At 43.3% G+C, this 24,807-nt stretch overlaps 2 protein-coding genes across 4 annotated transcripts in view; both read right to left on the bottom strand.

Annotated features, from left to right (window-relative positions):
• Positions 1–738: 738 nt before the first annotated feature.
• On the bottom strand, positions 739–14,043 carry DYNLRB1 (dynein light chain roadblock-type 1). The gene is made up of 4 exons (XM_081195113.1): positions 13,905–14,043; positions 3,290–3,365; positions 1,328–1,495; positions 739–845 (listed from the first exon to the last, which is right to left on the bottom strand). Exons 1-4 carry the CDS (start codon positions 13,905–13,907, stop codon positions 802–804), a joined length of 291 nt encoding a protein of 96 aa, XP_081051239.1. The 5' UTR covers positions 13,908–14,043; the 3' UTR covers positions 739–801.
• Positions 14,044–16,622: 2,579 nt separating this feature from the next.
• ITCH (itchy E3 ubiquitin protein ligase) overlaps positions 16,623–24,807 on the bottom strand; it is a 53,887-nt gene continuing 45,702 nt past the window's right edge. For all 3 annotated transcript variants that reach the window (XM_081196123.1, XM_081196125.1, XM_081196124.1), the window contains 4 exons: positions 24,307–24,411; positions 23,048–23,144; positions 21,705–21,777; positions 16,623–19,858 (listed from right to left, as the gene is read on the bottom strand). In XM_081196123.1, coding sequence (XP_081052249.1) covers positions 19,759–19,858; positions 21,705–21,777; positions 23,048–23,144; positions 24,307–24,411 — 375 coding nt within the window. In that variant the 3' untranslated portion in view covers positions 16,623–19,758. The remainder of the gene's footprint in view (positions 19,859–21,704; positions 21,778–23,047; positions 23,145–24,306; positions 24,412–24,807) is intronic.

The raw sequence follows: 24,807 nt of genomic DNA on the forward strand, positions 1-24,807 counted from the left end.
TGCCTCCTGTGGAAGTGAGTTCCGTGGTTTATGTGCTGTGTGAAGAAGTACTTTCTTTTATCTGCCCTGATCTTCCAACATTCGTCTTCACAAGTTCTAGTATTATGTATTTAATATTATGAGAAAGGAAGGAAACTTTTTTTCTGTCCGTTTTCTCCATGTCATGCGTAATTTTACAAACTTCTATCATGTATTCCTCGCCTTTTCTCTAAAGAGCCCCAAATGCAACCTTTCTGAGAGTCACTCCATCCACTTATCATTTTGGTTGCTCTTTTCTGAACCTTCTCCAACTCTCCCAATATCCTTTCTGAGGTGAGGCAACCAGAACCGTACACAATTTTCCAAATTCAGTCACTCAAAATGCTCAGGAATACCGTGACAGTTTGGGTGATTTCAAGATAAGTAAGACTTCCAATTTCTGTATTAAAAACTCAAGGCTACTGAAATCTTTAAAAATGAAACATCACAGTCCAGAATTCTTCCATTCTTTTAATCAGTTTCAGAAGAAACAGCATCTTCCAAATTTAAATAAGTGTCAAAATTAAAAGGATGCAAAAGAAAAACTAATTTATGATTAGAAAGGTTTCAGACAACAGTCCTGTACAATTACATTTTCTGGAAAAAAATCTTTGACACTTTAGTTATATGAAGATACTCCTTGAATCTACATTTAACAGTTAAAAACAGAATCTCTCTCAGACATTATTAATGTGGCACAAACAATTATTTACTAACAGCTTTTTGGACGTTAAATAAAAATACATTTAAGTATAAGGAACTGAAGGTCATTTTGAGAGGATTTCACTCCGTTGGATTCTGAACGACAATCAGGAAATAGTCCTTATCTGCAAGGAAATAAAAGAGGGATTTTTTAAATAAAAAGTATTTTATTGTTAGTGCTAATTTAATCACATGCATTCTAGGCTCAGTTACAGATAGAACACTGTAGGAGTGGAAGTCTCACTTCAAGACTTCACAACCAGCCAGCAGCACCTAGACCATCTTATATACAAAGCACAAGAAGAAGTAGAAGTTCAAGAGTTGTTCAGAAGACTTTGGAGTAAAATATAAATAGGACCAAGTTGCAAGATTGTGAAGGATATGTAAAAACCCCATCAGTGATAAAGTTCTTCAGTGTTATTTGAATCTGGATAGGAAATCCATCTAAAACTCTTTCACCACTATTTAGAACCCACACTTTTCTGTATTTCCTATATAGGAGTACAAATCAAAGAGTGTATCCCATATAAAAGTTTAGATTTAGAGATAATGAAATTCCACTTTGGCATCCGAATGTTCCAAGAAGAGCTTTCCCTGTTTATTTTACCTGGCGCAACCATGATTTCGTTTTTCTTGGAGCGAATCCGCAAGAACGTGAGGTCATTCTGGGGGTCAATATCTCGCACGGTCCCCCTTGCCTTCATTATTAAGTTGTGCATTAAGCCTGCATACTGCACTGTGGTGGGGTTATCCATGGTGCTTTTGATGGGAATGCCTGCAGGGTGCAAAATGATTCTGTGGTTACGTTAGGCTAAGACATGGTATGATATGAGAAACTTAAGGGCCTGACCAGCCCTGTCTGCAGAAGGCCTGTACAAGGACTTCCGCTTGTGCCTACCAAGTGAAGAAAGCTTACTTCTTTGCCACCACGGCACCCGCAAGTAGCCGTATGGCAAAGCTTTTCTGAGTGGCGAATGAGCTTTTGTCATCTGGCCAAGACAGTATTGCTCTGACACCCTCCTTTGCAATTCACTTTAGGGGGGGGAAATCACTCGTATTCAAACAAAATTGGATGCCACAGTTACCCCAAGTCCAATGGAAGTGCCTAGAACACTGCATCTTCCATCTACACTGAATCAGTTTAGATTATTGCAGCTTGAGGATGTGGTCAAGCTGCTTGAAGAAGTGCAGCTGATCACCTGCCCGCATGATGCTTGCCCATACTGCTTTCTTAGAGCTAGCCACAGGGAGTTGACATGGTGGGTACAGGAAGCGACTGATGCTTCAGTGGAGAAAGGGTAAGTACCATCTGCCTTGAAGAAGGTGGTGGTGTGGTGTGTCACCTCCTTAAGAAGTCCTCCCCTTGGCCAAGAAGTGTTAAACAACTATCACCCAATGGCAGATATCCCCTTTTGGGACAAAGCGCTCAAGAAGGTGGCAGCGGTCCAGCTTCAGGCATGCTTGGAGGAAGCTGATTACTTGGAACCATTCCAGTCAGGCTTCAGGCCTGGTCATGGCACTGAAACTGCCTTGGTCGCCCCAGTTGCTGATGTTTGGTGGGAGAAAGAAGAGGGCAATGTAACCCTGCTCATTCTCCTCCATTTCTTGGCCACTTTTGATACTGTTGATCACAGTATCCTTCTGGAATTTCTCAAGGTAGTAAGGGTTGGGGGAACTGTGCTTCAGAAATCTGACGACACACCTATTTACCCTGGCCTTTTGACACCTGAGATGTATATTTTCAGGACCCACCTTATTTTTTGAGATTGTAAGTTGTTTTTAATGTTGTGTTTTCATTGTTGTAACCTGCTCTGGGATCTTACAGTAAAGGGCAGGTAATTACGGCGAAGTTCTCCACCACTGTTAATAGGGCCTTGCAGATCACAAGTAACATTTTAGGAACAGGCACACAGGCAGACATTCAGCAGTATTACACCATCCCAATTTGTAGAGGAAGACGCAAAATTAATTGGCCACAAGCACTGCTAAATTCATTATCAAAGGTACAGCACATCCTTAAAGATATGTACTATGCCTTTTGATTTCACTGGGACTTACTCCCATATAAACATGCATAGGATTGTAGCCTTAGCATCACAGCAGACATTTCTAACATGCAAGCGGGTTTCTCTAACCCAAGTGTGTTATGTAGCCCATGGAAAACTCTGTCTGGCTCCTGGAATTCTCCCCAGACTGTACAACCTTTTCCCAAGCCACACCCCTCACTGGCTCCATTCCACACCTTGAATATTTCTGCCTGGCGAGAAGGTATCCCTGAGTTCTGATAATGCATCTTCCTTGCCTGGGTGAAGGCTAAAGAAACCAATATACTGTGCAAAGGTAAAATCTACATTCATTGCTCCACCCACTTTTCCCTCTGGCCCCATTCATCACAGCATGTGACGGTTCACATATAGCTAATAAAACAAAAACAAACTAATAACCCCCTCCCACACAAGAACATTTATTATTAAATTTATTGCACAATCAGGATAAATTTAGTATGTCAATAGAGCATCAGGGCCTAAAAGAGTGGCTTTCACCAACAACAACCGTAATTGCACAATACCTTCTGAATTAACAATAATGATTCCTTGGACCCCCTTTTGACTCTGAATTCGCTTAAGGGTTTCTTCTACCTCAGCCTGGAAGAAAAAGAAAATATGCAAGTGTATCTCGAAAGATGCAATTTGTTTTCCAATAATGCTGTGTAATAAGACATCTGGAAAGACTGGAGGGGTAAGAGGATTCAGAGAGGTACGTCTTGTGCTCCAAGCACAAAAGCACAGCTCTCTCCAGCACCACCATATCATCAAAGTCTGCTTAAGCTTTTCTTAAGGCCACAATTTTCCTCCCATCATCTGGCAATAAGTCCTGGGAAGCCAGAAACTGGTTCTGCTTATCCGTTTCAGTGGCTTTGCTTATCAGGCTCAGACGTTACACAAGACAGTGCAATTATAGGGGTGAAATCCTGGCGCATATTGCACAGAAGTCTCCCCCTCTCATGTTACAACAAAGGCCTCTTCACACATCACTTCCTATATGGAAATCATCTTTATGCTGGAAAATATCTTGCAGAATACAACCTGGGAAGCACAGTGCAAATATTTAAATGCTGCTATGGCAAGCCAAGAGGTGTCATTTAAAAGATTTCATGGTTCAGCAGCAATGGCATGTAGATGATCCTAAGAGGTAGGTTAGGGTTAGAAACAGACTGGCTCAAGGTCACCCATCGAACTTCGTAACTAAGTGGGGAATTGAACTTTGGTTTCCCAGCATAGGTGTCAACTTTTCCCTTTTCTTGTGAGGAATCCTATTCAGAATAAGGGAAAATCCCTTTAAAAAAGGGAAATGTTGACAGCTATGTTTCCCAGGCCCTGGTCGTACAAACAAACATCCCCACATATATATTTAAATGCTCTTTTTTGTTTTGTTTAGGCATGTCGACCTAGATAAGGATTTTTATTACACATAAAAGTGCTGAATTTGCCCAAATTTTAATAAGTCTTCTGTCTTCTTGATTTTAAAGTTTGATTTTGCTTTTTTAAAATATGCATGCTTTATTGTTTTGTCTAAATTACTTAGTGAGTTATATTAATCATGTTAAACACACACACACACACTTATATATGTATAAATATCTATATATACATACATACACACACACACACACACACACACACACACACCTGCAACTCAGGATAATGCAATGCATCTGATAATGTGGACTTATACTATAATAAATTAGTTAGGTCTTTCAGGTGCCATGATATACTTTTGTTATTTTGACAAAACTGTGTCAAAGGTACCCACCAGAGGTTTCTGCCTGCAGATCATTTTGCCTAGACAAGGCCAGACCTGTTATTAGGGAGACTACTTCATCTCTGCAGCCAGGAGGGCCATGACCACAACCACATGGAGAGGCACCAGTGATTAAGGAAACAAGTAAAGTGGCCTGGAGCAATCAAAATCCACAGCAGAAAATCCAAACTAGACAAGTCCTGACCATGATCAAGTAAAAAATGTTTAGTTCTACAGTATATGCAATCTGAATATGTGGTAACAGGCCCATTGCCCCATGCTCAACCATAAAATGAGGTTATATATTTTTCAAACTTCTGCAAACCTGGCAGGGAAGGGGGAGAGGGTTCCCTGCAGAGGCTGATGCTTCCCCTCTTCATTGTCAGTTTTGGCTACAATGCTAGCAGCATTCAGCTCATGAGTTTGCTATTATAGTGGAAGTGATAGGGGAACACAAGGTTCAATATCATACTTCAAATGTATGATGTGCCCACACTTGAAATACCGCATTTACTCGAATCTAATGGTCACCTTTTTTGGCCAAATTATGTTGCAGAAATTAAGGTGTGCATTAGATTTGATGGCATATTTACATTTGCCAGCATTTTGTTTTTGTTTCAAAGTTCTGAACATTGAGGTGTGCATTAGATTTGATGGCACATTAGACTCGAGTAAATATGGTACATGAGGCCACCACCATGCTGGAATTGTAAAGGTTTTGACCAGTGGCTGCTTGGGAAGGACATGTTGACAGTCTTGGGTTCCATGATGGAGAAAAGGTGGACTATAAATGCAAATATGTATGCACCATGGAACCACCCATGCATTGCCTTCTATATACATGGCCAACAGGCAATAGTAATGCAATACTGTGTATTTGGTGTGCTTATTCTGTATGATTTATGCTGTATTTATGATTCTCTATTATGTTCTGTCACATTATTGTCATTTGTAAGCCGCTTTGGGATTCATCTGAATGAAAAGCAGCACAGAAATATAATCAATCAATCAATTCAAGAACATATGACAAGCTCTACTGGATCAGGAACCAATGGCTTATCTAGTTCAGCATCCTATTCTCACAGTGGTCAATGAGATGTCTCAACAGGAAGCCTGCAAATAAACCTGAGAACTCAGCACTCTCCACACTTGTGATTCCCAGGAACACTGCCTCTGACAGTATGTAGGCTGAGCCTAGTCCATGCCAGGGAATCGTTGGCCCGCGTCCTCAGATCCAGAGAGAGAGTAAAAGAAAACACCAGGAAAGATCCTTCTTTGGAGGAAAGCAGTTTATTCTCTGTGCACAGGAGACAGCCAGCAGAATAAATTCTGGAAAACTGACTGCCCCGAAAATACCCCTCTGCAGATTTTCTTATACCTTGAGTGGGCTCTCTCCCTCCTCCCCACGCCCTCCCGAAAAAGTTTTCAACTTATTTTTAGCATGTCTATAGCCTTCTAAAACAGCCCTCCCTATTGTTCTTTCTAAGCGTCCTGCATCCCCCCGTCTCCTCCCGTCTGTGTCTTTTTTTTTATCTTGCATTCCTAAGGCGAGGCTATTTCTAGCTTACAGTCTCTGTCTTATCTTGCATTCCTTGAGGGGCCCTTAGCTCAGAAATTAACTTACAGAGAATATGAAGATCCTTCTTAGGTATATATGAAGATCCTTCTTAGGTATATATGAAGATCCTTCTTAGGTATAAAATATAGAAAGCAACCCTTCCCTCTCCCTTCACTCCCTCCTCTTCTTATGAACAACCTAATACTTAGGTTCGTTCTGGGGTAGGGGTCTATAATCTCTCATGAAAGCAAGCACGCGAGGTCCCATCATGCGAGACATCATCTTCTCCATCATATTTTGCATACATTGCATCAAGCAGGGCATACAGAAGCAGAAAAGCAATAGAAGCATAATTGGACCTATCACCATAGTAAATATTCTCCCCATCCATCCACCTGGGAAGATGCCGTCCAACCAAGACATATCCCAGCCCTCCTAAGTTTGTACAAGGACATGTGCCACCTTTTCAATGCTAGCCGTCAGATCACGGATAGCCTCGCCATGGACTGAAACGTTGAAACAACATGCTCCATTTCAGCCATTTGTAACCACCTATTGTAGGAGTTATGGGCACCCCACTTAGTCATCAAACGGGAAATGTTGGCAAGGGAGGTCGGGGAACTTTTTCTTGTCTGTGTCAATACACATGTGGGCTCTTCAACTAAAAAGAAAAGGAGAATCATCAAAGGTATAGATGGATTACGTCTCTTCCCACAAATACGATACCGTTCATGCCAACAGAAATACGAGAGCATCCATATGACAAGGGCGGTATATATCACTCCTACCCACCAAACCCAATATCTCCATGGTTCCTCCCACCAACATTCAGGGGGTGTGCTCATCGTTGAAGAGCCCACTGATATTTGTGCCCGACTACCTGTTGAGCCTCAAGGATGAGAGCCCACCAGTGAGCTGATGCTCCCACTATGTGGGTCAATTTTCCTATTAACCCTGTCGGGTGGATTGAACTCACGTGCTACCTCCCTAGTGACCAGAGGTGGCAATTCTTACTGGCACTTGTTTAGCAATTTCAATGCACACCTGGTTAAGGCTCCCACCCCTGCAATACTTGCATCAAGACAGGTTCCGTCCCATCTATCACCTGGATTAAGAGTAGGACCTGGTCTATCAAATGAGGTTGGTACAGTGCTCTACCTCCCAGATAACAGTTGACTACCCTCCCACAACAACAAGAGTGGTCCAGAACTCGATAGATTTCGATCGTCTCTGCAACTTCCCGTATGAGCACTATCCACGCGTGCTGGACAGTGGTGTGGGAGAGGAGCCACAACGGGGCAGTGGGGTGTCTCAATACGGCAATCTCATCAAACCCCTGTTTCCAATAGCCAAAGAGCACGCCATCTCTTACCACCGGCAAGACGAACCAGTCGTAGCAGAGGCCATCAGGCCAATAAGGGCGGTATGGCTCAGTGGGGTCAGGGCTGTGGGACATAGAGCAGATAACAGAAAAAAAAAGAAAAGAGAAAGTCCTTATGGAAATATTAAATGTCCTGGTGGACTTCCTGGATTAGTCCCGGCACGGATTTTCACGTTGGGGACGCTGCCCGCGGGCGCCCCTCCCATCCAATTCTTCAGCTGTGCGTTGAGATATCAGCTTCCGGTGTGATATCAGCAGAGCGGTCGTCTGCCAGGCATCTGGAGATAATCAGCTGAAGGGAGTTCTCTGGATCTGGTGTAACTGTCCAGTTTGAAATGGTTTTCTTTACTGAGTAGGGTGGACCCACAAGTAGCACAGTGTATGGTCCCCTCCAGCAAGGCTGTAGGGGGGGGGCTCGCTGCCAGTCTTTCACCCACACTTCGTCACCTGGCTCGAACTGATGCAGCCAACACACAGGGGTTGCGAGCTGCGAGCCTGGGTCCACCTGTCGAGACAAAAGAAAACTCGGAAGAATATCTGGACTTAATTATTCAATTGCATATCCTGACCAGCATGTGGGGACAACATTTTGACATATGGGACCGGTCTCCTAAATATAATTTCAAAGGGTGACAGATGGGTCCGTTTTGACGGGAGACTGCGGACCCTGAGTAACGCCAAGGGCAACATGGTCACCCAATTAGACCCGGTCTCCTGTGTCAGCTTGGACAGCTGATTCTTTGGAGCGCTTTCGCCAGCCCCCGTAGGACTGCATGAACAAATGCTGGTCCATTATCAGATCCTACGGACCTTGGCAATCCATAGCGAGGGATGACTTCCCTAAGCAGGCACCTGGTTACTTCAAATGCCTTTTCAGTCTTTGTGGGCCATGTTTTGACCCATCCGGTGTAGGTGCACACTGCTACCAGCAGGTAGCGGTGCAGTCCACAACGGGGTAATTCAGTAAAGTCCACGACAAGATCTTCCATAGGTGCAGTTCCACTGTGCTGAATCCCTGGGGGAGCCAGTGGTCCGGCTCTGGGATTATTCTTTTGACACAGCAGGCATTTCCTGGAAATCTGGGCTGCCAGTTGGTAAAGGTGGGCTATATAGAAGCATTTTTCCAGCTGCTTGGTTGTAGCATCTGGTCCTATGTGGGTTGAATCATGGTATCTCTGAGTAACCTGCCGAGAAAGGGACTCTGGAATCCATATCCTGTCATCAGGGGTGAGGTACCATCCTTCTTTGGACAATGTCAACTCCTGGGCATCTGCAGTGTCCCTTTCCTGCTTTGTGTAGGCCGGCTTGTCAGTAGTGCTTAAAATCTCTTCTGGGACCAGTGCTCCAATGACCGAGGCGGGGGCCAGTTCTCGGGCTGCTTCCTTGGCTACTCTGTCTGCCAATCGGTTTCCTCTGGCCACTTCCCCTGGTCCAGTTTTGTGTCCATAACAATGGATAACTGCCACTGCCTCAGGTTCCCATACAGCATCCAGAAGGTTCAATAAGGCTTGTGGGTGGGCCACCTGGCTTCCTCTGGAGGTAAGCAAACCTCTTTCTTTCCATAAGGCTCCATGGGCATGTAAAGTCAGGAATGCATATTTAGAATCTGTATAAATGTTTATCTTCTGTCCCTTTGCCAGGCTCAGGGCTCTGGTAAGCGCAGTTAGTTCTGCCAGCTGGGCCGATGTTCCAGGTGGGAGTGACTTTGCTTCGATCACCTGGTCTTCCAGGGCTACCACTGCATAGCCTGCCTTCCGCTGCCCAGCCTCGTTTGCCTCGTCTTTGAGATCAGGCCTGCTGGAATATACTTCGTCCATTACTTCAATGCAGTCATGCGTGGGCTCCTCACCTTCTCCTACCGGTAATAGGGTAGCTGGGTTGAGGGCGGTGGTGACCTGGAACTTCAAACGCGGGTGCAACAATAGCATCTGGTACTTTCTCATTTTTGCTTGGGAGAGGAAATAGGTACCCTTCATGTCAAGCAGTGCTGGGACTGCATGCGGGGTCACACAAACAGTGTTGCAATGCCTTTTTCAAATCCTTGAAGGCATGCTGTTGCTCTTTCCTAAGCGGCCTCGCCCTCCTCTTCTTCTCCTAACGGTGGACCTACCGTCTTCAGGGCCATCAACTTCTCTGCCTGGTACTTCTCCTTTTTCTTCTGGGTCTCTTTTTCCCTCTAATTATAAATGGTCTGGGCTAATTCCAGCATCCATTCAAGGGTGTGGCCCATAAAAAAACCTTCATTTTTTTTTGGTGGATATCGGGCGCCGCTTGGGCTACAAAGGCAGTTTTTTATGATAGGGGTATTGGCAGCCTCATGTGCTTGGGCTTCAGAACTCTAAGCCATGTTGCAAATTTCAGTTCATTTGCCAGTGTCTGTAGAAAGAACAATGCACTCCTTGTTTCTGGCAAAGTTTCAAATTCCTCAAAGTATCAATTCCTATGCTATGCTGCGGCTCCTTTTTCAGAGTAAAATTGCACCTTAAAAAGAAAAACTTGACAAAGTTCACAGAAAGCATTCACTTGCTTTTAAGAAAGTCACTTCTTCAGGTTAGTACTTTTGGGCAGGGGGGTGGGTAACTCTTGGCCTTCTGGGTTTTTTGTGGCTGAACTGTAAATCCAGAAAGTGTGAGGTTCAGGGTAGCTGGCTGAATGCAGCAGTGTCCTTCTGAGATAGCTGCCAAGAGATAAGCTACTCCAAGCACCTGGCACAAGGGGAAAAAAAAAAAAAAAGCTGATGTCCTGTTACTTTCATTAATGAGAAACAGTTAGTTCACTTGCTTCTGCAACAGTCTTTGAGCAAATCATTTTCAGAAACCTCATTCTGTGTGCCGAGCAACCATTGTTGGACCAGGGCCAGGCAGCTTCTGGGAACCTGCGTTTGTTGGGCCTGGTTTATCCTAGTAAGTTTTTTTTTCGTCTCTCAGGACTGGAGAGGTGGGGTTCAGGCCATGGGGTATCCCTGCACAGATCCCTGTTCTTGCCCTCTGCCTTGATTTTTCTGGAGTTCAGAGCTGGGCTTGTGGCTGTAGCGCTGAGGCTCATGGCTGGGTACATAGGCATCGGAACTTTGGTTACTGTTCCCACCCTGTGGGGAGTGGGGTGTGTCGGGCGTGGGGCCTTTGGGCATTCCATTTTCCAGTGACCCTCTTGCCTGCAGATGGCGCACTGGCTTTTCCCCTAGGCGTTCTCTGCCCCTCCCGTGGACACCCTCGCTCACTCTGAGATTGCATTTTTGGCTTTCTGGCTGTTTGAAGACAAACCCCTAATTATTTTGGCCAGGTCCTCTTCGAAAGAAGGATTCTGATTTAAGGTGCTTGGAGGTCTGTGGTCCTGGGCATCGGATGACTCCAGGGGGTCATACACTCAGTGGAGTGGGGCCATCAAAGTGGAGTTTTAGCTGCCTCAATTGCAACTATTAGTATTGTCCGCTGCCCTGAGGGCATTTATCTTGCAGATTTCCTCAATGGTCAGTATTGTAATCCCAGGGTTCTTTGATCCCTCGGGTTTAATTGTCCCCCTTTTTTTTTTAACAGTTCTGTCCTATGCGGCTCTCAAAGCCTTCCCTTCTGTTTCTTTCTGCCAGTTCACATCCTTGCATTGTGCTGCTTCTAGAACTCAAGAAGCCACATGGTTCTACATACTGAAACACTCTTTTGGACTGCTTGTCCACTTCACCTTCTGAATTCTTCATTCTCTATACCACCTTCTTCTTCACTTTCCTCTTCTCTTTCTTTTCTCCCTCAGTCTCTTTTCTTGGGGGTTGGGTAGGGGAAACCTCATTTAGCCCTGGTGCAGTTGCTGCATAGGGTGGAGGGGGGCTAATTATTCCTTCCTCTTTTTCTTCTGGGACTTCTCTTCTGGGACTGGCAAAACTGCTGGCTTTTTAACTTGTACTTGCTGCCATACTGGGCACAGTTTGGCATGGCACAGGTAATCACAGTTCTACTTTACTTGAGCCATGGGAGACGGTTAGGAACTCCACATAAGTGTTGGAGTCTATTTTTTCATCAGGTTTTTAAAATCCCCAATCTTCTCCCTTCGTGGCATCTTTTCAATTTGTTCAGGAAAGCATTGCAGGGGGGTCATGGGAGTTGTTTTACTGCTTTTTCTCCATGACCCTGGAACACTTGGACACTTGGGATACTGGGACACTCCCTCCTCCTAACGTTATTTTTTCACTCAGTCACAGGCCAGACGTTGCTTTCAACGTCTCACACACTCAAAACATTCACTGGAGTGTCCCCACACGCACATTCAGAAAAACCCATGCGCCTCCCCCAACCCCTTTTTTCCCCCCAAAAAACCAAAATCACAACCGGCAGTGCTTCACAACTTCGACCGGGGCCCAAGAGCACCTTTTACTGCTTCTTCTGGGCACAAAACCAACAACCAACCATAACCGGCAGCGCTTAGACTTCGACCGGGGCCCTAGCAGCACCCTTTGCTGCTTTTTCTGGGCACAAAACCAACAACCAACCATAACCGGCAGCGCTTAGACTTCGACCGGGGCCCTAGCAGCACCCTTTGCTGCTTTTTCTTTTTACCAAAAAACAAAAAAAACAAAACAAAAAAACAAAAAAAACTTGTTGGTGGCACACCACTGCCACGCCCTTCCCCCCCCCCCTTCCTGGCTGCACACTACTGCATAACCAAGTGAGGCTGATCAGGCCTCCCTTTTTTTTCCTTGGGCCCCATGCCCACCTGGTGGCACACCACTGCCACGCCCTTTTTTTTCCCTTCCTGGCTGCACACTACTGCATAACCAGGTGAGGCTGATCAGGCCTTTTTTCCCTTGGGCCCCATGCCCAGCCCTTTCCCTTGGGCTTACCGTGTTTCTGCTGCAGAGTCCCTTCCCTGGCCAGTCCTCTTTCCTCCCTCGACCTGGGTCCTTGCTCTGGAGCGGTGTGGCTGGTTCCCCCCACAAATTGGTAGGGTGCGCGCGTGGAGCCTGCAATCACCGATCCGAGCTGTCCACCAGGTTGAGCCTGGCTCTCTCCAGCCCTCTGAGGTGGGGCAGGTTCCCGGTCAGGGAACCAAGATGTAGGCTGAGCCTAGTCCATGCCAGGGAATCGTTGGCCCGCGTCCTCAGATCCAGAGAGAGAGTAAAAGAAAACACCAGGAAAGATCCTTCTTTGGAGGAAAGCAGTTTATTCTCTGTGCACAGGAGACAGCCAGCAGAATAAATTCTGGAAAACTGACTGCCCCGAAAATACCCCTCTGCAGATTTTCTTATACCTTGAGTGGGCTCTCTCCCTCCTCCCCACGCCCTCCCGAAAAAGTTTTCAACTTATTTTTAGCATGTCTATAGCCTTCTAAAACAGCCCTCCCTATTGTTCTTTCTAAGCGTCCTGCATCCCCCCGTCTCCTCCCGTCTGTGTCTTTTTTTTTATCTTGCATTCCTAAGGCGAGGCTATTTCTAGCTTACAGTCTCTGTCTTATCTTGCATTCCTTGAGGGGCCCTTAGCTCAGAAATTAACTTACAGAGAATATGAAGATCCTTCTTAGGTATATATGAAGATCCTTCTTAGGTATATATGAAGATCCTTCTTAGGTATAAAATATAGAAAGCAACCCTTCCCTCTCCCTTCAAGTACAGGAAGAACATACTTGCTGCTGCTAGTAGGCCATTGATGGGGTCTTTTAAATTTAGTTGTACTGTACATAGGACTTAGGAAGCAACCCACATGCATCATCTTACAAATAGTTTTGGGTGCCAACAACATGCCTTGGAGACACCTTTTGCCGGAAAGGAGAGCTAAAATGATTTTAATAAAATAATATATACATGCAAGCAGTCCCGAATCTAGACATTTTGCAGAATTCTATACAAAGTACACTGAAGGGCCAAATGTTGTGCAGGGGCAAAAGTCGTGGGTTTGGACACTAGGAGCCACAAACGCAGACCCCACTCTGCCAACAAATACAATGCAACAGAAAGCCACTCTGTCAGCAGACCCTGCCCCATTGTGATGTTGGGGGGAAATGAGCTCCTGGGAGTACAAAATGTATCAAGCAGGAATGCATGCAGGTGAGAGCGTTGCACATCATGAGCAGTGGTCTTGTTCTTATATGGGACCAGAAGGATGGTCACATCACGGAGATGGGGATGATGCTGTAAACAATGCAAGAGGCCCCGGAACCCGCGTGCCAAGAGGACGGCCGTGGAAATGCACGCGATCAGAGAGAAGCTGAACGGCAAAAGAAAAGAGCTGGTGAATGCAATGGGCCCCTCAGCCACATCCTTTGATCCCGGACCCCGGGGCGCGCAGGAGCTGGCCGGGTGTGGCACATCACAAGGCGGCAGCGGAGTCTGCTCTGGCCTTTTCCAAAGAGCTGCCCAGGAAGTATCCACTGGTCACCCGAAACCCACCCAGGAAGTCTCCTCTTTTCTGCGACGGGGAGAATTCGGCAGCAGCAGACCGCCCACCCCCCTTCACTCACCATCTTGCAGAGAGGGAGGGAGATCAATGCCTTCCCTGGGAGGTACCCACAAGCTGGCACCCGAGCCCCGTCACAGTGAGCGCGCGCGCCTGCGCCCCAGTCTCACCCCGCAGGGCGAGCCGCGTCCTTAGCCAATGGTTAGAGAGGGAAGGCGGGTTCCTAAGTTTAGGGACCGGGTGTCATTTCCTACACCGCCCTCTTGTAGGAAAACATTCTGTGGGGGTGGGGGGGAAAGTGGGGGTGGCGGCTATGAATCGTTGCTTTGGAAGGCTCTCCATAAACACAGAATGGGTGTTTGCAACTTCGCGTGTGAAGGAGGAAAATGCGTAATGCTGGACGACCCAGTAGCTCAAACAGAGGCATCGGTGGCATAAGCTGTTCTCTCAAGGGGGAGAAAACTGAGCGTGATTTCAGAGCTGAGACCCAGGTTCAAATCCCTACTCGTTTGAAGCCCACGGGATGGTGCTTGGGGACATTGGCTCTCCTCGTGGTGGCTAAAATAGGAATTGGATGGGCAAAGAGTTTGCTACCTGGGTCCTTCTGGGGGGATGTAGAAGTATGTAGAAAGAAAGCAGTAAGTAATTTAGTGTTTGAACATAAGATTGACTTAAAAGAGAACAAGCATTATGGGATATTTTCAAAGAACGCTTAAAAGGAGGTGGGGTGGAGAGGGCGCTTGACAAATTTCGCCTGCTAGAGAGGCTTGATGCCACTGCCAAAGGGGGGGGCTGCTTCCGGTATTCAAAACCATCCAAGTTTAACGCACGCAGTCCTTGGGAAAACCAGGCCCCAAATCGTTTGTGACTTTTCAGCTGTCATTGGGCTGGTGGGATTGAAGGGACACACGACTTTAGGGAGGGGTGCAGGTTACCCAACCCTGGATTAGGGCTTGAGAAAGATCAATACCAACCCCTTAAATTGATCCAGGAAACACACTGGTACCAGTGATTTTCTTAATTGAGAGGCTGATAAAAGTTCTGCAAACCACCCACCCTCATTCTCTCACTCAAATTCCTGCTTAGCTACAGACCAGTTAAGGGCAAGGTTGGGTGGCTAGGACTGGTAACACCCCCACGTACATGTTCTGTACGTAGAAATCCCCACGAAGCTTACTGGTATCACCAGCAGCAGCAGGGGAGCCGCAGCATAGCAGGTAAACTTTTGCCATCTCTCCGATTTGTGTTTGCTGCTGCTCTCTCTGCAAGGAAGTGGGCAGCCACTGGATCATGGACGACAGGTTCCCACCCCACTGATTTGCAATGGCTGGCCTGGACACCAGGCTTCTAGCTGGGGTGGGGAGATCAAATATAAAACCAAACAAATCACAGGGTTGACATAGCTGACTTCTGGGTTAGGGTGTGTTGGTATTTGAGGTTTTGTTTTGTTTCATCTGCTGGTTAGGGGTGGAAGTATGATTTTTGTTTCACTTTTAGTGCATTGCCAAAGTTTTCTATCACAATTATAGGGGGTTGTGTGGTTTTTAACATGCCGTATGAGATGTCTGTTTTGTATCAATTCTCCCCTATGATATAATGTATTTATGTGTATATCTTCCCATGTAGGTCATTTGAAAGCCTTTTAAAAAGCAAGTGACTATAACGTTTAATAAATAACCATGCTTAGCCTCATTCTGTAAATGTGTTGTTTCGCATGAGGCCTTGCTTCCTCATTAACTCCTCTGTATTAAGAGCACAACATGCTATTTTAGTGCATGGATGGCTAACACTTCTAGAAATGGCTTTGCTCCGGCTCCCAACATCCCTGGCCGTGCTGAATGGGGCTGCTGGGAGTTTGAGCCCAACAAAATCTAAAAGGCCCCAGGATAGTCACCCCTGATTTAGCAGAGGGCACACAATTGCTGGCTTTTTGGCACTACTGTATTCAAGTGCTATTCTGCCATCTAGTGACATGGCCAAGAAATACATGTCTATACCAGTAACAGAAAAATTCCAAACAAATGTCACTAAGATGCAGTTACCTACGAACTAGGACTTGCAGTAATGTAGAAGTTTTGGATATGGGAAGTCCATCAATGTAAATGGGTTTCTTCAGTTATAATTGGATGCAACACTTTGACCCATTTGTGATCAACGACAGTGAGAGCATAGCATACGCAAAAGCTTTAGTCATCAAAACAGGAAGCCGATGTGCGACAATATTTCCTGGTACTGGTTTGTTACTGACAGTGACATTACAATATCTCCACCTCACAATGGCAACCTAGGCTAAGACAAGTTACAGATAGGTAGCCGTGTTGGTCTGCCATAGTCAAAATAAAAAAATTCCTTTCAGTGTATCTGAAGAAGTGTGCATGCACACGAAAGCTCATACCAAGAACTAACTCAGTTGGTCTTTAAGGTGCTACTGAAAGGAATTTTTTTATTTTGACTAGGCTAAGACAAGTTCACTAAGGAGTCAACAGGATAGGAGAGAATTACAATTGTGCAGACAGCTACAAGGTGTGTGTTCAAAGTCCATGAAGCACATACATGTCAGTGTGAAATAAAAGGGAAACTTTAACCTAGAGGAAGCATATGTGATGTGGAATTCACCCCTTTAGTAAAAACATAAATAAAAACAAACCCAACATTTCGTATAACATACACAATTCCATTGTGACGATTAGAGTGAATGTATGTTGCTCAGTGACTGTTGTTGCATTGTTTAAGGCTTTTAAGAGAAACATTTCACACCATACAAGGAATGACAACCACCACCAGCTTTTCAGTACTTTTATAAAAGTTTGACTTGGTGAGAGACTTTTACAGTTACCTGAGTATTTGAAATTACAGTTCAAGGAAAATTTAACAATGGGATTCCAGTACAGTATTTTACAATCCAGTGCCTCTGATCCCAGTTCATAAACTAGTTAGCTAGGGCACATATACATAACAATGATTCCAGGGGGGCAAAGGGGGGACGACGTGACAGACCATCACAAAAGGAGCTGGAGATACCAATGCACTGAATGGAGCTTCAATTCAAACCCCACTGTAGTGTGTATTTATGATGAATATGAATCAAGAGCTCTACACAATGAAAATGGCTGATCATGAAACCTTACACACTAAAAATTGGAAATGTAAATTCCATACAACCTATCCTGAGCTTTCCAGAAAGATAAGGCTTAGAAAAAATTAAGATCTGTAGGTTGAAGTACGTACTTTCATAAGGCAAAAATTCAAATAACTGATTAATGTTTCCAGTCAGATTGTGATGTTATCACATGCATGCAGCAGAATGTGGTTGTTATTGCTGTCCACATGCTGTTGAAGCTGTTTGAAGCAGACAAGTCTTAATATTTGCAGAAAGGACTTGTTGCAATCCAATTCATTTCAGTCTGTCGCCCATCAAACCAAACTGTGCTTCCACAAGTCTCCCAGGTTCCCACAATGAGAAGAGTGCGCCGACTGCTCAAATTACTTTTTATTATTGCAACATTACATGGCATAAAAATAACAGAATTTAGAATTTACAATGCAAAGGGACTTTAAAAGCAAGTTTTCATTCTGATCTTAGAAATATTGCAAGCATAATGCTTAACAACAAATCTCTTTTAACAATACTTCATGGTCAAGATTCCATTTCTTAAATATCCTCAGTTTTGAGTGTTCAAAATACTTTCTTGTGCTTGGGATATCCAGCCCCCATTACCCATGTAATACAGCAGTAAAGACAAATAAACATGCCATTTAAATTAAAATAAATTGAAGAAGCTAGACCCCCAGACTGCAAAAATATATACAAGCTTTTACTTTTTCCTGAACTAAACATCTGAGCCATAAAAATATTAAACAGCCTCGCGCCCTATAGAACTAGGGCTTTAGCTTTTTCAATTAGAACTACTCTTTATTTTAAAAATATAGGGCAGAAAGCCTTTTGAATGATATTTATACATTAACAATATTCCTAGGTCCCTAAACAAATCATGAGCCATTATGGAGAACAGACTATTTTCCATAGCTTACTCTTGGTTACTTCATTTCATTTCTGTATTGTAAATGTTAGTTAACTAAGATGTATTAAAATCAATAAACAAAATATTTCTAAGGCTTTTTCTCCTCTGTAAGCTATATTTCTAATACACCCATCAGGTGTTCTGATAGGTGGCATAGGTAGACATATCTCCAGCATTCACACATGCGTCCTCTACCCACAGAAGCAGTAGGCCATTTGTGTAAGGGGAAAACTTCTACATATATATATTAGAAGACACACTGAAAGGGAGGAAAAGGAGAGCATGTTCTATTACCCTCTTCTTGTAAGCTCCAGCCGAGGGGAAATGGGCTGTTTATATTACTTCACAGAAGAGTCCTAAAGTCGGACAGTTGTAAAAATGGTTGAGCCCACTAGCTTTCAATAGCCCTGAATTAAGTCTCCCCCCTCCTTGCCCCCACCCCTCCAAGTCTGGATGGGGAAGATGATATTTGTTACCAAGACAAAAATGTTTGATCTTCAACTGTCACGGCAAGCTTTCAAACTTTGCTGCCTGCGCACAGCAGAACAATGCAAGTATATAGTTATCAACATGCACTACTGCCGGTTCAAATATCATCACTTCTCCCATTTCACAGCTGCATGCACACCATGGAATTATAACAACCTGGAGGAAAGGATACAAGGCAGCCAAGCTGGGGTAAAGAACAAAGTGCCAAAACTGGGAGTGTAGTTTAAGTACTGTTGTAGTTTAAGTACTGTTGTAAGCTACGATGGAAGTTTTGAAATTGTGATAATATAAATAACTGAAGCGCAAATCAGATTTAAAATCAAGGGCAGCACAAGCTGCCTGTAAGAAGCTGCTCAGAGTGCTAGCCTAGAAGATGCACAGTCTCCATCCTCTAAAGGGTTACTGGGTGGGTTTTCCTATGTAAAATTTGGATTCTTTCAAGAATTCCACTATTGCACATCCATTTCCTACAATACAATTCAATGTATGTTGACTCAGAAGTAAGTTTCACTGTGCTCAGTGAGGTTCACTTCCAAGCAAATGTGCACAGGATTGCAGCCCCAGAGAAATTAAAGTGGCGGTTTCATGGCAATGATTCAGCCACTACTTGGAAGTGATATTCCCTCGTTCAGAGGAAAACAAGAGTTGTTCATTTCAGGCATTCGCCTACAAACAGGACTGGAAATGAATTCCAGCTGCTGCCTTTTAAAGAGACCTTGTATTCTCTTTTAAATTCGCTCCTAAAGTTGAGAATTAGTCAAGAATAAGTTAAAATTCCTATGAATTTGAAGAAGCACATTCAAATGTAGGGATAAACCTGAGGAATGTGATCATCATGGTTAAATAAATAAAAGTGCTATGCTCTATAAGTGTGCATTAGCTTTTCGGGTCCTACTCTGCAGCTTGAACTGAGGTGATGCGGGAATAAAGTTTGGAAGGCAAACACAGTTAGATCTCACTTGGGTAAGAAACAGTTAACATAAGCAATGGATCTGTTTACAGCACCTCCGGAGTCTGATTGCAAGGAAGCACTGTTAGCAATAGGATGGGTGGTGCAGCAGCAAAAAGATGCTACTATAACAGAGTAACTTTTTAAAAAAAGTCAAGAACACATTCCAGTTAATGAACATGACCCAGGACAGAATCCCAGAAGTACAGGAAGCCTCTGGTTAGGGAAGATTTCATTTATAGTTGTATCATTCTTGGATTTCGCAAAGGGACTCAGGAGAAATCAATAATTAGTGGGAATAAAATGGCAGGATAACATCCATTTACTTACACACTAGCAATTGTTTAAATAAATCAAGGTCAAGTCCTGTTTACAGTAAGAAGTGCAACTAGCAGAGGCAGTGAAGAACTCACACCATATATGACTTAATGTTCTTCAGGTGCAAATCTCCCCAATTGTTATTCTTGCCCGAATCCTTCTGTTTCTTCTATTGCAAACAACAGCTTTTCCTTCAGTTGTTCATAACTCTTGTATGGTGGCAAGTCCAAGCGGTTGAAACTGGAAAAAAACAGCAAACCTCATTTTCATTTGAATAATTAACCCACAAACACAGGAACAAAAGTCCCCCACTATTTACACCATTGACAGTTTAAAACGTGAGAGGCATATTTATCTGACATTATTCCTCAACTTTGGTTCACAGCAGCAACCTAGGTACAAAACTGTGAACTTTCAGGTTTCTATCTTGTGTGCTAATCTGCTTCATTCTATTAGGAACATACTGTCCACAGGGTTGAATCCAGACTCTGCCCTCAATGAACAGAAGGGCTCCTGCACATACAAGACTTTTAATCAAGGAATCCTACTGGCAGAAGATGGGTGCCTCTTCCAATTTCTCCTTCCCCCTGCAGATGGCAGTGTCATTTCCCACTGCAAAGTGAGCAATGTCTCCTCCCCCACTTATATCATCTGAAGTGAAGGATTCAACTTCAGAGTAAGTCTATGTTTATTTCCCAAGACCTTAGGGAATACTGATTTTAACAGGACTGTGAATGAATCTGTTTTCAATACTGGTGGTTGTCGTTTTTTAAAAAAATGTTTTCACAACTTTTCATTCCTGGGCAGTCAAGAATATATCTAAAATAGAGTGAAGGAGAGCCTCATCAAGGACTGTCATGTAGAATGGTACAGCAACGCTCTCAACATGCTTGAAATGTTTATTTTGGCATCTGACAATATGGTAAATTAAGAAGCAGCGAAGAACATCTTAAATACCAAATTATGTTTTGTATGAAGGCACACCATTTGCTAAAGGCAACACATGATTTTGTGTGTCTAATGTTGAGACTACACGACCCTAACGATTCCTTGTCAAAACGGATTTGAAGCAACCAATTATACAAACCAAATTACTCACATTCCTTGTGAATTTGATCTAAAAAAATACAGTACACCTGTCATTCTAGATGAAACCAACATAGGTAAAGCAAAAGTAAAGATACAGCAGACTTATTTTAAGTGCTTATTTTTAAACCAGAAACTTTGGCTCTCTGGGCTACCACACACATTTTGTTTGGAGTAGTAGATAGGTAGCCGTGTTGGTCTGCCATAGTCAAAATAAAAAAATTTCCTTCCAGTAGCACCTTAAAGACCAACTAAGTTAGTTCTTGGTATGAGCTTTCGTGTGCATGCACACTTCTTCAGATACACTGAAACAGAAGTTGCCAGATCCTTCTATATAGTGAGAAGGTGGGGAGGGGTGTTACTCAGAAGGGTGGTGGGAATGGGAGATAGGCAGATAGCTGAGAGAGCCTCTTGACGACTCTTAACGACTGTAATAGGTCTTACAGGAAAAGGCAAGGGGTGGGAAGGTGAGAAATGGTTTAGTTATGTATAGTGAGATAAGAATCCAATGTCTTTGTTCAGCCCAGGTCTTTTCATGGTTTTAAGTTTGGTAATGAGTTGTAATTCAGCAGCTTCTCTTTCCAGTCTATATAGAAGGATCTGGCAACTTCTATATAGAAGGATCTGGCAACTTCTGTTTCAGTGTATCTGAAGAAGTGTGCATGCACACGAAAGCTCATACCAAGAACTAACTTAGTTGGTCTTTAAGGTGCTACTGGAAGGAATTTTTTTATTTTGTTTGGAGTCAAACATGAGTTTGCTATCAAGTGTACACTTAATAAAGAAGCTCCAGTTGATTATATCTTTATGATGCATATTGACAATTTTGTATGTCACATTCATATGTGTGCCATGTATTGAGATGTAATTTTATACATCTTACGTGTATAACTAAAAAATGTGATGTGGTGCTAAATCTGTTATTTAAATGCCAAATAGGATCATCAACTGTAGAAAGAAGTATCAGAATCACAATTCTCATCTAATATATTTCACTCACCAGGTATGGCTTCTAGGTAACCAGTTTTCTTTGCCAACTTTCTCAATACAAAACTTCTGGGGTCCATTACTCCCTAAAATAAAATAATAATAATACAGGATATGGGAAAATAAAAAAAAAAAATTCCATAACTAAATACACATTGAAAATAAAATCGTTTTGGCCCAGACATTTGAATTTGATAAGTAGTAACCCTAAGAAGAGTTCTCAAAGTTTTAAGAACTCAGATGTGCCGTACTTTTTGCTCTATAAGACGCACCAGACCACAAGACGCACCTGGTTTTTGGAGGAGGAAAACAAGAAAAAAAATATTCTGAATCTCAGAAGCCAGAACAGCAAGAGGGATCGCTGCGCAGTGAAAGCAGCAATCCCTCTTGCTGTTCTGGCTTCTGGGATAGCTGTGCAGCCTGCATTCGCCCCATAAGACGCACACACATTTCCCCTTACTTTTTAGGAGGGAAAAAGTGAGTCTTATAGAGCAAAAAAATACCGTATTTTATGGCAAGAGAAGACACTGGTCATACTATCGAATTCCTGTCAGCAAAATCTTCCCAGTAAGTGGCATTGCCACTACAGCTTGGTAAAATATTGTCATGCAAAGCTCTTACATGGGTCAGATATGACCAGGGAGTCATAAAGTGCTTTATGCCCCAGGACTTTAAGGTCCATAAATAGCAACACCCTAGAGGTCCCGGGCCCTAAGGAAGTTAGATTAGCTTCAACCAGAGCCAGGGCCTTCTCAACACTGGCCTGGTGAAACGCTCTGTCACATGAGACCAGGGCCCTGCGGGATCTGATTTCTTTCCGCAGGGCCTGTAAGACAGAGTTGTTCCGCCTGGCCTTTGGCTTATAATGTTTGATTCCCTCCCCCTCTTTCTTTTTCCTTTCTCCTCCTGTGAAGAGGCTGCATCCTAATGTTTTAACGTATTTTATTCTTGTTTTTATTATTGGTTGTTAGCTTCCCTGAGCCCGGTCTTGGCTGGGGAGGGCGGGGTATAAATAAATTTATTATTATTATTATTATTATTATTATTATTATTATTATTATTATTATTAAGCCTCTAGATGAAATTATTGCAAAGCTTTATACATTGGGCTGCTTTTGAAGACAATTTGGAAACCATAAGTAGGGCAGAATTTGACAGCCAGATATATGCTTTGATCACTTAGCCCACCAATTCTGGCCTGAGTAGAAAGTCAATTTGCTCCCAAGCCTAATTGGAAGTGCTGGTTTTGACCCTATATGCCTCGGGACCACCATACTTCAAGGAACACCTTTCCCCAAAATTCTGAACTGGCAACTCAATCCTGGCTCTTGCACACTTAGGAATAATTTTGCATACCCATGAGGTCAGAAAATCCTCCAACTGGTAATCGGCATGTTCCAGTAACAAACTGTAGTAGTCTCATCCTCTTCTCATTATCTATGTCCTTCACAAACTGAAAAAGAACACATTTAAAATAGCTGTACAGACCCCATCCCTATTCTAGTCTTAAAAACAAATAAAATTTATATAATCCATTCTCATATCCTTGTGTTTTGAGGTTCTATTTTTTGGTAATAGGGCAGTGGAAGGAACAAGGATAGAGGCAACAAAGACAGCTTCCATGGGGAATAGTAGTGGAAAAGCCTTTTGAGGAAGCTTATTTAACTAGAGTGCCTGGATAAGCTTCTGAAGTATTAGTGTGAGATATCACTGGTGTTAGCTGTATCCCACTGAAGTTTTTGTATGGTTTAAAGACTGTAAAATGTCCTAAGAGGTAACTAAAAAAGAAAAGAAAGCCTTTCCTCCTCATCCATGATTTCTTTTTCCAAGCCTAGAGATGCCCACGTTCTTCAGTGTTTGTTATCTCATACCCAGGTGAAGAAAGGATTCGAAATAGGAAACATTTTTGCACAGTTCTGAACATATAGATCCATAGAATAGTTTGTAAGTGACCACAAAGCCACATAAGATCACTTTAAAAAGACTGCCAAAGGACACTGTACCTTAGTTTTTGTCAGCCATTATATATACTATCATTTTTAACTTTGTCACCTAAGTCTGGCTTAACTATTACCATATTTTTCATACATAGAACTTGTAGCATACGTGCAAAATGTTCCAGCTTCAATCCCTGGTATCTCCAGATAGGACTGGAAAAAGACTGCTGTCTAAAACCTTGAAAAGCCACTGCCCATCAATGTACTCTACAATTAAGGTAATACTGACCTAGATGGACCCTGTTCTGACTAAGTGTAAGGCAACTTCCTATGCTTTAAGTATTTTTACTATCCCTCACATAATTCCAGTAGGAAACCTGCTACTTTCCCCATTTTTGGATGAGCAAGAAAGACTGAACAATTGTGACATGCACAGGGTCAAGCAGCATCTATAGCAGGGTATAAACCAGAAACAGTTTTAATGTGCCACAAGACTACTGTTATTTATGCAGCAACAGTCTTAGCATGGCTCCCCCTCTGAAATCTGTTGGCTTCCTGTAATCTTAAGTTTATAGGGCTAATACTTAGGTAACTATTGGAACAAGAACAGAAGAGATCCTAGATTCCCAGAAGTTCCATTAGTGGTACATTTGGCACAATTTTTGCTGCAATACAAACCTGCCAAAACCACATTATTTGCTTGCTTGTTCTGGTATAATGTCGGTAGATGGTATGCCTTTGCCAGTCAGTCAAGTCAATCTCTTGCATTCCACACAAAAGCACCTTTTTGAAGAGAAATAGTTGAACACCAGCTAGGTTAGTGAAACTCTGATGCCATGATACGTTGGTGTAAGAGATGATGGAGGAATCTCTTAGATACTCAAAGGGTTAATAAAGAGTTAGTATCTTTCTAGACATGGTGCATTTAGGAATTCATTTTCTAGCTCAGTTGTCCAAGTATTTAAACACAATTGTAGCATCCTTGTTTAGATGAGCTTCATATTTACAGGGCGATGTGCCTCTGTGTTAAAACATGTTAAAATATACTTTGCCATGTTAAGGTGATTGTCTACCCTTGTATTAGGCTGTGTGATGCCCTCCAGGTGCTATGAAACTACCCTGAACAGAGTCAATGTTGGCTGGAGCCAATGAAGGTTGTAGTCCACAACATCTGGCTAC

This window comes from Podarcis bocagei (genome assembly GCF_964188305.1).
Source record: "Podarcis bocagei genome assembly, chromosome: 5".
In the NCBI taxonomy this organism is placed as follows: Eukaryota; Metazoa; Chordata; class Lepidosauria; order Squamata; family Lacertidae; genus Podarcis; species Podarcis bocagei.

Coding starts and splice junctions, on each gene's coding strand:
- DYNLRB1 (XM_081195113.1), bottom strand. Junction 1,496..3,289: donor CATTATTGTTAATTCAGAAG/GTATTGTGCAAT, acceptor TGCACCCTGCAG/GCATTCCCATCAAAAGCACC. Junction 846..1,327: donor CGAAATCATGGTTGCGCCAG/GTAAAATAAACA, acceptor ATTTCCTTGCAG/ATAAGGACTATTTCCTGATT.